Genomic DNA, 12,466 nt, shown 5'->3' with positions numbered 1-12,466 from the left:
GCACACACAGGGACAAGCACACATATGCACACAGAGAGACAAGCACACACAGGGACAAGCACACACAGACACACACAGGAACCAGCACACACAGACACACATGCACACACAGAGAGATAAGCACACAGACAAGCACGCACATGCACACAGAGAGACAAGCACACATAAGCACACACAGAGACAAGCACACAGACGGGCACACACATGCACACACAGAGACGTGCACAGACACAGACAGACAAGCACACGCACACACACAGAGACGAGCACACATGCACACACAGACAAGCACACGCAGATGAGCACTGCGATCCCAGGAGAAGTGAGTCAGTCCCTCGATGACTGCCCAGCCTCTCCCTCTCTGGTCCCGGCACCGAGTAGGCACACTGCTTAGGACAGCACCTGTCGCCCCGGCCTTGTGTTGCTTGCTCTGAGTGGGTGAGGTCTGCATACATCTACTTCAAGAAGAAGAGCACCGAATGCAATGAAAAGTAAGGGTTCCTCCCCTGCCTAAGCCCCACCAGTCCTCCTGGACGTCAGCTACCGTCCCCAGTTTTCTCTGAACCTCTCAGAAAAGCTGGACACAGGCCAATGTGTACATGCACACCACACACACACACACACACACACACACACACACACACACACACGGGCTACTGTTCCGTGTGCTGTCTGTTTGCTGTTTTCACTTGCAATTTGGGTGGTCTCCTGTCTGTCCGCCCCACCTGCCTGTGTGCTCCCTGAGGGCAGGGAGTGAGCACTGCTCTCTTCCCGGAGTGCTGGGCCCGGCATGGCCCAGAGCAGGCTCTGTGAAGGTCAGTGCTGTCTGCGAGCCAGCAGCAGCCCTTCCTTAGGGGCTGCGAGAACATGGCTCAGAGCCGGAGGTCTCTGTCATCCCACACGTGGCAGCGGCAGGGAGAGAGACAGACAGAGAAAACCAGCCCTCCCCAGCATCCGGCATGTTGGTCTTGCCATCGGGGTCCCTCCGGGCTGCCGAGGGGCGAGCTCACCCTGCTGTGAACCTGCCTTCCCATGGCCTCGTGTCCACTCCCCTTCTCCCCTCTCTGCCCCTGGGAGTCAGGCCAAGCAAGCTGTCAGAGAAGAGGCTGGGGGCTTGTTGCTGGCGAGCCTGGTGCCCAGCCTCTGCTGGCTGAAGACTAAGTCGGACTTGTTGCCACGGAGACGGGACTACTGCAATCACTTGGGGTTGAGCGGATGCGTGCAGCTTCCCCTGGTTGTGCTGGGGAGGCGGGTGGGGGTGGGGGTGAGTATACATTTGCTCTTCGATGCTCAGATATGAGATGTGGCCCGTTTCCCCCTAACTCAAGACAGAAGCAGGTGCCCCCATCCAAGAGTTTGCCAGGCTATGCATGCAAGGGAATCATGGGAGGATGAGAAGGATGGGGGGATGGGGGCCTGTAAGTGGGCGAGCAGGTCCCTTTCCCCCATGGGAGGGAGAGCTCAAGTTAGAGGACATGATGATGGTCAGAGGATAGGGATAGCATTCTTGCTTCCTTGACTGTCACCCGTCTGTCGGCGGAGGTGTTGGGTATTGCTAACCAGAACCCATCAGACCTTTCAGCCTAAGACAGACTAGAAAGAAGGCCAGGCAACCTATCTCCGCCTCGGCCAATGAAAGCCCTGTGAAGCACAGGGATCCAATTTCAGTGTGCATGGGGTCACCACAATCCTGGGGTCCCTGGACAGCAGCGACCTGCCTGACACCACCACCAGCTCGTACTGAGACACTGACATCGCAGGGCACCGGGGAGAAGCAGGCCACCCAGCCCTGCCTGCCCCCAGCATTTCTTTCCCTAACAACTATCAGTGGAGCACCTGGACCCCAGCTCCGCCAAGAGCAGCCTGAGCCCACACAGCCCCAACTCTGCCCAGCTGCTGGGGTGTCAGCCGTGGGTTAGGATCATCCCATGAACGAACCCCGGCTATGTGAGGCTCTAACAGAGACCCTCCTCCTCCGCGTGTGCAGAGCTGCTACTGTGTGCAGGGCACCGGTCTCGGGGCTGCGCTGGGATCGGTCCCTTGTCCCCACGCCCACCCAGTGAGGCAGATGCCCTTTACATCTCCATTTTACTGACAAGGACATGGAGCCACTGGGAACTTAAGAACTCTCCCTAATGGCATTGGAGCTAGTAAACAGCAGGGGTGGTGTTTGAACTCAGGGAACGTCGGTAGAGACCTGTACCTAAATGCTGCACTGTGTCTGCCTCCCAAGATACCTTGAGGGTATGTAGCAACATCAGAGCCAGTGGTGTGGGGGCCCAGGGTCAGCTTGACCTGGGCTGCACTTCCTCCCTAAGGAAGCAAAAATCAGCTGAGATCAGCTTGTGGGAGGACATGTTAACCAGGGGGTCAGGGAGCATTCCGGGCGCAAGGACTGGTCTGTGCAAAGGCCCTGTGGCAGGAGGGAAGGGGGCACGCTCCAAGACTCGAAAGGAAAGAGCCGGGAAGCTAGGTGGGGAGATGATGGGGGCCAGGTGGAGAGGAAGCATGAGTGGTGGGCAGGACAAGAGCCTTGCTGGCCGAGGCAGGGTGGGTGGCAGAGAGCTGGGCCCTGGCCACTTGACCCCAGACCGGGTTCTGGCTCTCGTCTGTGAGCCAGACAGCTGCTGCAGTCACACTGTGTGTTACAAACACTGCTGGGGGTGGCTGTGAGCTGGCATGCCGACAGCAACCCCGTGGCAGTGAGTTGAGTAGCCTCTTCAGAACGAGCTTGCTGAGGCCAAGCCCGTGTCTCCATCTCTTCGGCTCCCTCTACCCAATAGGGAAGGGGGGCAGTGGAGGCTCAGGCTAAGATGGGTTAATAAGAAAGGCCCGGCAATCTGCCTTCCAAAATCAGCCCACAGTAGCCCTCGGCATCACAGAGGTCCACCCTCATGCCGGGATCGCCTGAGTCTCGTCCTGACTGGGCAGCTGTCAGCACCAGCCCCACCCAGTAGAGATAGCGGAGGATCTGGGGGTAGTGAGGTCGCTGACACCAGTGTGCTTGCGCAGGGCGAGGATGGGGAGCCTGGAGAAACAGAGTGGAGCTGGTGGGGGCCGGGGCAGCCTTCTTACTGGGGAGGGTCAGGGGCCCCTCCCCACGGGAGCTGTGAAGGCATAAGAGAAAGTGAGGCTTTTGAATGGGTGGGTGGTGGTCTGCCTGAGAGCTGAGGCTCCTGGGAAGGAGATGGCAGGTGAGACTGGAGGGGTCTCTGGAGCCAAGTGGGCTCTCCTGACCCCTGCCCTTGGGGAAGCCAGGAGCAGAAAGCTCAGATGACAGGGACCCCCTGGAGCCTGGCCCTGATGGCTCACTGTGTGACTGTGGACGTCCAGGGTGGCTTGTCCGCATTGACCTTACACCCTTGTCTGTCAAACGGGACGGTGGGGATGAGGGCTGCAGACTCACCTGGTAGAAAACACACCCAGGTGAGGGGCATCTGGCCTCAGAAAGGCTGCTTTCTCTCTTCCGTTCCATCAGCGGAGCTCCACGTCACTTGTCAACAGGAATGTCTTGGACGAAGACGAGGAGAGACAGTGTGTGTCCCACCTCCAGGGAGGAAGACAGGAGTTCCCAGAATCCTCAGGAGAAGACCCTGTCCACACAGAGGCCTCATTGACTATGATTGACAGGCTAGACTCCACCCCTTCACAAGTTGACAGATGATGTAACTGCCACACACGTGCAGCCCTACGAATGAACACCGTGGGAGAGAAATATACCATGAGTCGGGCTGGTTGTCTTATAAATTCAGGACTATCCTTTTCAGCATGTCCTTCATGCTGCCTGGAATTATACTACATTTCTCTAATCTGCTCGGTTCTTCCACCCCCTGGACGTCTAGTTATTCCTTTTTTGTCCTGTCCTCCAACATCCAACACCTGCCTCCCAGCCGAGACCACCACCCTCATGCTCGCCTGAGGCTGTGCTCTCTAGAAGCATCGAGAAAAGAATGTCCACAGCTCTCCCTGCATCGACCCACTGGCATGCATGTCCCCCCCCACCATGAACTAACCGCTCAGCTCCCCTCGAAGGCTCGCTTCCCCGCCGTGCCCTGGATCCCAGCCCCATGCACACACTCTGGACATGGTTCCAGCAATTCTCCCTCTCTCCTGTCACCAAACTTGTCCTTTCTACTGGGTCACTCTGTCAGAGCATACAACGCACTGTTCTTTCTCACCTCTTAACCTCGCCCGCCTCTGTACCCCCTGCCTCCACATCCTCTCCTCTCATTCTCCCCGAGCCTGTTCTACGCAGCTCACCAGTGCCCTCCGTCTGCTTAAACCAGGGCTCATGCGACGTTGTCCTCTGATTTCACCAAGCAGTACCACGGACCACTCCCTTCTCCTTCAAGATGTGCTATTTGACTTTGACCAGGGTGCCACCCTCCTGGTGGTGCTCTTTCCTCGCTGGCTGCCCCTTCACTGCCCCCCCTCTCTCCTCGTCATCTGCCCAACCTCTACATTTTGAAGTCTCTCGAGGCTCACGCCCCTCTTCTCTCTCCCTTCTCTCCTCTTTCTACACTCACTTCCTTGGCGATCCAGACCTATGTCTTTCAGTGCCACGCCGGTGAGGCCACGTTTCTGTATCTCGTCTGGTTCTCTCTGCTCAACTCAAGAAAGAAAAAAAACCAAACCCAAACTCAACTGTTGTCAAGCCGATGTGGACTCACAGCGACCCTATGAGACAGGGTAGAACCGCCCCTGTGAGTTTCCAAGACTGTAACTCTTTATGGGAGTAGAAAGCACCCTCTTTCTTCCACCAAACGACTGGTGGTTTTGAACTGCTGACCTCTCAGATCGCAGCCCAACCCATCATAACCACTAAGCTGCCGGACCTCCTTCATCTGTAGGCTCACAAATCCAATTGCCTGCTCTCTGCTCTTTAAATGCCCAACGATGATGTTCTGATCGTCCCTCAATCTGTACGTTCAGACTTCTTTCCAATTCAATGTCCAGCAACTTGATCTGTCCAGTTGCTCAGGTCAAAAACCCCACAGTCCTCCTGACTCGGCCCATGTTCTTACTGCCCCCATCCCACCTCTCTGGCTCCCCGTCAGAATGGCTCCAGAATCTGACCGTTGCCCATGCCTTCATTGTTCCCATCCTCGCCCTCTGCCGCCCTCCCCACAGTTGCCATGTCGGTGCCCATGGTTTCAGCCCCTGTGTCCGTCTGGCCCACTACGGGACCCTTCCTTTACCAAGCACGATGTCCTTCTCCAAGGATGCCTCTCCTGATGCCCGAACAAGGTGAAATCTCGCCCTTCTCCAATCTGGGTGTACCTCTCCCAGCACATGTCTCATCTGCTCTGCCAACCCCGTTGACGTAGAAACAGCAAGTCTTCTTGGAGCGGTCTCATTCATGGTCCCGCTCCCGCACGCGTCTGAGCTGATTGGAAACGTCAGCGGGCCCTGCTTTTTCACGCTTCACCGAGGTCTCCCGCAGCGGATGTCCCCAGGGAGCTCCAGCATGCGAGTTCTGGACCGGCGCGCGTGGACGTGGATTGTGGATCGATGGGAAAGGAAATCTTGACAGCTTCGACGTTTTCTTCCTTGATCATGACGTTGCCCCGAGGCCCCATTCTGAGGGTTTTCGGTTCTTCCTGATGATGTATCCTGTACTGGAGGCTGTAGTCTTTGATCCTCAGCGGGAGGTACTTCAAGTCCTCTTCACGCTCAGCAAGCAAGCTTGCGTGCCATCTTGAAGACCAGAGCCATAGGTCTCTTGACAACATACAGTTTCCCGGAAAATAAGACAGTGCTTTATATTAATTTTTGCTCCCAAAGATGTGCTAGGTCTTATTTTCAGGGGATGTCTTATTTTTCCACGAAGAAGAATACAGTACACATTTATTGTTTATTGTTTTATTAAAAGGGATCTTGCACTTCCTGTCTGCTCCGGCTGCGCTGCGGCCAACAGTGAGCTGCGCAGCGGCACCCGCTGCTACGGCCCAGAGTCCAGAGTTACGGTAGTTTCAGGGGGCCTTATTTTCGGAGAGGTCTTATTTTCGGGGGATGCCTTACTTTCGGGGAAACAGGGAAAGTCACTCTGCGGCTCACCCCTCCCCCACAGGGCTTTTTACCCTCCCTGGTGGCGTAGCATGTTTCAAGTTGAGCTGCTAATGGTAAGGTCAGCCGTTCAAACCCACCTGCCGTTCCTCGGGAAGCAGATGAGGCTGGGTGCTCTTGGAAAGGTTGAAAGCCTCAGAAACCCACAAGGGCGGTTCTACTCTGTCCCATAGGATCCCTAAGCGTCCGAAAGGCCTCAATGGCAGGGGCTGTTTCCTCTTGCTCCTGCCACCCTGGCCTCACTTCTCTCCCCACACATGTCCCAGGTGAGCCTGCACCCCCAGGCCTAGTTCTCCCTGTGGCCTGCTCTTTGCCCACAGCTGTACGGTTTGCCTTTTCTCTTCAAGTCTTTGAGCAAATGTCCCCTTTTCCAGGAGACCTTCCCTAATCACCCCATCGCAGGGTTGGCCTCAGCTGCACCCCTGCCCCGTGTCTCCCCACCCTAGTGGCAGCTCCACTAGGGAAGCAGGGGTGTCTTGTGCCCTCACTCATACACCAGGTCACCATCCGTCTGCCACAGAGCAGTTGTTCTCCAAATCTTTGTTGAATGAAGAAAGGGGCCTAATTTGGGGGAATGGGAGTAAAGAGTTCTAGGGCGAAGTGAGGTCTAGAGTCAATTGAAGAATCTTTTAGGATCAGAACAACCTTGTAGCCTGACTCTGACCCTGAATCTGGCCACACAGCCACTGTCCCCTGCACATGTCAGCTATACTTCCCTCTTCCCTCCATGCCTAAAGATGATGGATGCCCGTGGCCTTGAGCTCTATATTTGGGTCTTGAACAGCGCAGGCTCACTGGATTGGCTCAGATCGCTGGACAGCTGCTGCGCTCCCTGGTTCCCATGTGAGATGAGACAACGGCATTTCCTGCGTCACCGCTCTGTGCCAGACATACCGTCTCCTTCATGGATGTAGCCATCGAAGCGATGGCCTTCCCTGATACCCAGGTCAGAGACATGTAGACGGTTGCAGATGGTCATCAGTGAGTCGGCCTGCGGATACAGGTCCCCATCTCCCAGGCCGAATCCTTCCTGCTAGGTGCTGGCTGAGCCTTTGTAAGATTTGCTTATCTATATACAAGAACAACTCTACAAAGGTAGGGCTAGGAAAACCCATTTGGATGTATATTCCATGAATCTTTGTTTGAAGGGTTTATGGTACAGTGAGAACGAGCCCAGGGTCCCGGAGCTACCCTGCCTTAAGGCCCCTGGACTGGAGGAGCACGCCCGCTTACAGGACAGGGCTGCAAGCCACTTCCAGGGCTGGGCCTGCCTGCCTTGATCAACCTTCTGTAAGCCTGGCACCAAGGCATGGGGTGGCTGGGAACCTGGACCCCTCTCAGCTCCTACACGCCATGTGACTTTCTTTTCTGTCCTCCGCAGGTCCTACCATTTCCCAAGTGGCAGTAAACCATCATGTCAAGCCTGGAGCTCCCGCTGTTCACCAGGGGGCCCTCCAGGATGCCCATCTTGACCGACAACCACGTGGTGGACAGGGCAAAGAACATCTCAGAAGATGACTGCTTCCAGTCCCGGAACACCGTCCTGCAGGGGCAGCCCTTCGGGGGCGTCCCTACCGTGCTGATGCTCAACCTCCTCTTGTGGATGGTAAGTCCCGGCAAGCTCCCGGCGAGGGCCACAGCCATTGTTGCACATGGTGGCCTGTTCGGAAGCCGGTCGGGAGGGACAACCTGAAAGCCAGTCCTGCCTGGGGGGGCTACCCAGGTGGGTGGGTCTCAGGGGAGGTAGGGGCTGGAGGGACAATCAAGAGTCCCTGGGATTCCCTTCTCTGAGCCATTGTTCAAAGGGCCATCTGTCCAATGCCCTTGGTCATTGCTTCTCACCCCCCCCACACACACCCCCACTGTTGATGTCACCCATGGAAGGTCTGCCCCAGTGGCTCTCCACGGGCCACTTGCTCTTTCATCCAAGAAGCAGAGCAGCCAGGAAGCCAGGGAGCCCTAGGCACTGGGAACAGAACGTTGCAAGGGGGATGGCTGCTACCTGTCACCCCCATTTTGTGAAGGAGTCCCAGGGCCCCACCCCACCCCGGGGGGCTCAGGGGAAGGGTTCCCCAGCTGGAGTGCAGCAGGCCAGCCAAGGTGGCAGGCGGCCCCTCACCTGCCCTGTGTCACTGGCCTGCAGGTCATCCTTGTGCTTTACTCCTTCCTCCGGAAAGCCGCGTGGGACTACGGGCGCCTGGCTCTGCTCATCCACAATGACAGGTGAGGGAGGCTGGGGAGCTGCTTCTGGGAGGAGCTCGCTGCCAGGACCAAACCTGCTGCTTCAGCAGGGCCCAGCTGCCGATGAGCAGCTGTCTTATCGGCTGGCAGCATCTCACCGCCCAGCCCCTGGCCCAGGCATGCCTGTGGCCCGCTCACTGCAGGAAGGGGTTTTGGCAGGCAGTCACCTCTGGGCACCAGCTCCTGCTCATCTCCAGCCTGACTTTTTAATCCCAGAACTGGGGTCCTGACATTGTACTATCTGCCTACCACTGGGGATGATGGCTAGCTGCACCGGCGCTGTGGGCTCAGCCAAGGAGCGGAGGCACCAAGCCTGCTCCTGGGCAGAGGGCAGGGCGGGCAGCTGAAACCCTGTCTCTCCTCTTCTGCCCACCCTTGGCCATGCCACCTCTCCCGGCCAGCAGCCTGACATCACTCATCTATGGGGAGCAGAGTGAGAAGACATCCCCCTCAGAGATTTCGATGGAGATGGAACGCAGGGATAAGGTGAGCAAGGGTGGGGGGGAGTCCTGGCAGACCACAGGCAGCCTAGTGTTCCCTGGAGGGTTGAGGAGCTTGGGAACCAGTCCTGCTCAACCACTTCCAGACATGTGACCTTGGAGCAAGTGCTCGGCCTTGCCAACCCTTGGTTCCCTCATCTGGGAGAGGGAGGTGTTAACAGTCGCCACCTCCTAGCAGGCCAGCCGAGTAAGGGCTGGCTGATTCTATATAGTTACGAGGGTCTGTCCTCCTTAAATCTCCAACTTCCCTTGCCGCTCCACTCCTGCTGTCCCCATTCGCTGGCCAAAGCCACACCTGGCACGTTCTGTAGAATGTCCACCTCAGGCCATGGGTCTCCTCCTGCTCGCATATCACCTCCTGTTCCAGGTCCTTCCCTCCTTGGGCCATAGTTCACTCTGCCGCTGGCTGCGGGGCCCTGCAGGGTGCAGCTGCTGCCAGGAGGTGGGGCCCTGTGGAAGCACACCACACCCTGTCCAGGGGAGAGAGCACCTTCACGGGAAGGTGGAAACCAGAAAGGCCCTTGACAGCCACAGAAGACTCTCCGGGGCAGGGGGTGCTCTGGAGGGTCTGAGCAAGCTTGGCCATGGGGGGCAGCTCAGAGCAAGAGGGGAACCGGTCCTGCCCCAGCCCAGTCCCCATGACCGTTCTCCCTCTGCCCTCGCAGCCCAACTCCCGCAGGACTGGTGTACTCCTGCTTAATTATCCACCCATGTTGTCTTCACTGTCTCCCCTCCCTCTCCCTCTCACCTGCCCACCCTTCTGCACCCCGTGGCTCCACCCAGCCAAGGTCAGCAGTGGTCTCATGCTGCTTGGTCCTATGGGCCCCCATCTGCGCTGCTCTCTCGAGGTCTCTGAGAAACGTCTGACCCTGAGGGCCATCTCCTCTTCCCTCTGTTCTGTGGCAACCACAAGACTGTGCTGACCGCCTTCCAGATCCAGCATGTCTGCAACAGACCCACGTGCCCCTCCACCCACCCGTCCCTGGATTCCCAGCCTCAGACCTGATGCCCGGCCATCCACACGCACCTCCCAGCCTCTCATCCAGCTCTCTGACCCTGGCTGCTCCCCCTGCATGCCTGCTGCCTTTACCGCCCAGTCTCTGCAGCTCCAGGTCACTCACTCACTGTCAGTCTCTCGCTTGATGGTGGAGGTCGCCTCTAAGCGATGCCTTTCCAAGTGTGTCCACATGGGCTCTCCCTGCCCCCCTCCCTCCCCTGTGCCCAGAGCCAGCCTCGTAGTGGGGGTGGGTGGGGGTGGGTGACTCTCTCATCCACCTGCCCAGCTGCATCTCCCTCTCTGCTCCACACGGGCCATCCTTTGGTGCCCAGAGGTCCACCTCCCTCCCACCATAGGGTGGTCCTCCCTCTCCCCATCTTCTCAGCGACCCTGCTCTGAGTCAGCTCCTCCTCCCTCTCTCAGCACCCCCTCTGGGTCCTGTTGCACCGTCAGGGCAAGCCCGGTCTGGTCTGCACACGGGCTCCGCATTCAGTCTGTGAGGCTCCCGGGTCTGCGGGGTCGGGCTGCCCAGGCTGCTCCCCCTGCGAGCAGGGCTGGCTTGGTCGGTTCCTCACTTGACCTGGCATCTGATCACCATGGAGTGGGCCGGGCCTGGTGCCCTGTTACCTGGCGATCCCCCTGGAGCTCTGCCTCTTTCATTGCCAGGCCCTGCCCCTCACAGAGGCGGAGCTCACCTGCTGCTTGCTTCCCTGCCAGGAGGAGGGGAGCCACATCCCTCTTGCAAGGTTGTTCTCGGGTTTAGTTTCAGAAGTGCCCCTCGTTAAGGTTTTCCTAGACAATGACAACGAGACCCTCTCCTTTTGACAGTGTTTCAGAGGATCAGTCTCCGTGGCAGGCTTCTGCAGGTCAGCCTGAAGAGGGTAGATACAAGGCCAGCAGAGTGCAGGCAGGGCCTGCAGAGAGCTGGGGAATGGGGCCCCTCCCCACAGTGCCCACCTGCCGGCCAAGGCAGACAGGACTCAGTGTCCCAGCTGGCAGGTGGGGTGGCAGCTGGCTACCGTCACCTGAGCTGGCTCCTGGGAGCACCTCTGTCACCCGTCACCTGGTGGGCAGCCCCCTAGACCCCATGCACCAGGGGAGGGTCACGTCTCAGGACTTGCTCCCGGAAAAGCGACTGATGTCTACCCCAGAGGGAGGCCCTCCTCTCTCCAGCCCTAGATCCACCGTCCAAGGCTGAATTCCCATGAGTGTCCACTGACTTGAGGAGAGACAGGCGTCTCCCCCGGCCGTCACCGCTGCCTCATCCTGAGCCGCTGCCATCTGTACCAGGCTCCGTGCTGTCACTGCAGGAGGAGGGCCCTCCGGGCACCGCTGGGGTGACAGCGCTGGGCTAGGCAGGCCGGGCTGGGTTCACTCAAGTTCTCTCTCCGTCTCTCTTTCCCCTCAGGGTTTCTGTGCCTGGTTCTTCAACAGCATAACCATGAAGTAAGTGCCTGAGGTTTCTGAGCTGGGGGAGGGGAAAAGACCCTCCTGAGGATCCCTGGTTAAGATCTGAGCTGATGGACAGATGGGAGGTTGGAACTCACCTGCCCACCACCAGGGAGAGAGGCCTGCTAGCCGAGTATGCCCTCCGGGGCAGCCTTCCTCATCAGAATGGACCCAGTGGTACCCAACAAGCCTAGCAGCCCCGGCTGATGGTGCAGCTGTTGGGTGCCCAGCCCCACCGTAGCAGAGGAGCCCCCCTTCCTCACCCCGGGCCCCAGAGCAAAGTGTAGACAGAATGACAGTTGGTGAAAGAGGGGCAGTTTTTGTCTCTGCCACCCAGCCCAGGGCAGGGCCAGTGCTAATGGAGGAATCATTGCTCTCAGCTGGTCAACAACATGCTTTGTGAACTTCCACCAGGAGAGAGCGACCAGCTGGAGCCTGTGGCCCGGTTGAACTCTGTGTCTCACTGTGTAAGGGCACACGTATGCACACTGCTCTGCCCCAACCCGACAGCCTAGTGTTGGCTTGGTGTGTTAGTCTGGGTAGACTAGAGAAACAGATCCACAGAAACTCATATGTATATAAGAGAGAGTTTTCTATAAAGGGTAAGTGCACATCAAGAAAGCATCCCAACCCGTGCTGTCCAAGCCCATAAGTCCAACATTGGCCCATATGTCCGACACCAATCTACAAAGTCCTCCTCCATCTCACAAAACACACGCAATGATGCCGACTGCAGAAGGAAAGCCGAATCAATGAACGTGTAAGCATCTCAGCACTGGCAGGGGTCTCCACGTGGCTGCTCCAGCACCCAGGGCTGCATCAGGATAGGTCCATGTGGCTTCTCCTCAGGGATGTCTCGCAGGAAGTGAGCCTTGCCAGCTGAAGCAAATAACTAGGTAAGGCAGCTGCACCCTGGTCCGACCATCAGAAACAAGAGACCCGAGAACTAGAAAGGCGAGGTTCACCGAGCCATTTATCCCTCCGCCCTTCAACTAACCCCACATGTGTTTATCGGCCAGCTTGGCAGAATAAACCTAACTATCTCACCTGGGCTCTACCTGACCGCCCCCCTTCCACAGACCGCTCCTCCAGGGCCCGTCTTCCCTGGCCATGTCGCTGTATGTGCGGCCTCACTGTCCCCAGATGTGCCTCAGCCCAGCCCAGTCTGCTGACTTGCTTGTCCCCAAAGGCTGGTAGTCTTCTTCCTCTGGGT

General features: G+C 57.9%; 1 protein-coding gene across 3 annotated transcripts in view; it reads left to right on the top strand.

The window, feature by feature from the left end:
• Nucleotides 1–12,466, top strand: part of TMEM63C (transmembrane protein 63C) — a 72,450-nt gene that overhangs the window by 25,415 nt on the left and 34,569 nt on the right. For 2 of the 3 annotated variants that reach the window (XM_045288072.1, XM_045288073.1), the window contains exons 3-6: nucleotides 7,448–7,672; nucleotides 8,210–8,289; nucleotides 8,709–8,793; nucleotides 11,213–11,250. In XM_045288072.1, the coding sequence (XP_045144007.1) occupies nucleotides 7,481–7,672; nucleotides 8,210–8,289; nucleotides 8,709–8,793; nucleotides 11,213–11,250 (395 nt within the window). In that variant the 5' untranslated portion in view covers nucleotides 7,448–7,480. The remainder of the gene's footprint in view (nucleotides 1–7,447; nucleotides 7,673–8,209; nucleotides 8,290–8,708; nucleotides 8,794–11,212; nucleotides 11,251–12,466) is intronic. The other variant, XM_045288074.1, reaches the window with a different exon arrangement.

Source organism: Echinops telfairi, unplaced genomic scaffold (genome assembly GCF_000313985.2).
Source record: "Echinops telfairi isolate 266 unplaced genomic scaffold, ASM31398v2 ScPeMD7_18;HRSCAF=68, whole genome shotgun sequence".
NCBI lineage: Eukaryota > Metazoa > Chordata > Mammalia > Afrosoricida > Tenrecidae > Echinops > Echinops telfairi.
Note: the sequence above shows the minus strand (reverse complement) of the source record. Positions and strands in the feature narration are given on the sequence as shown.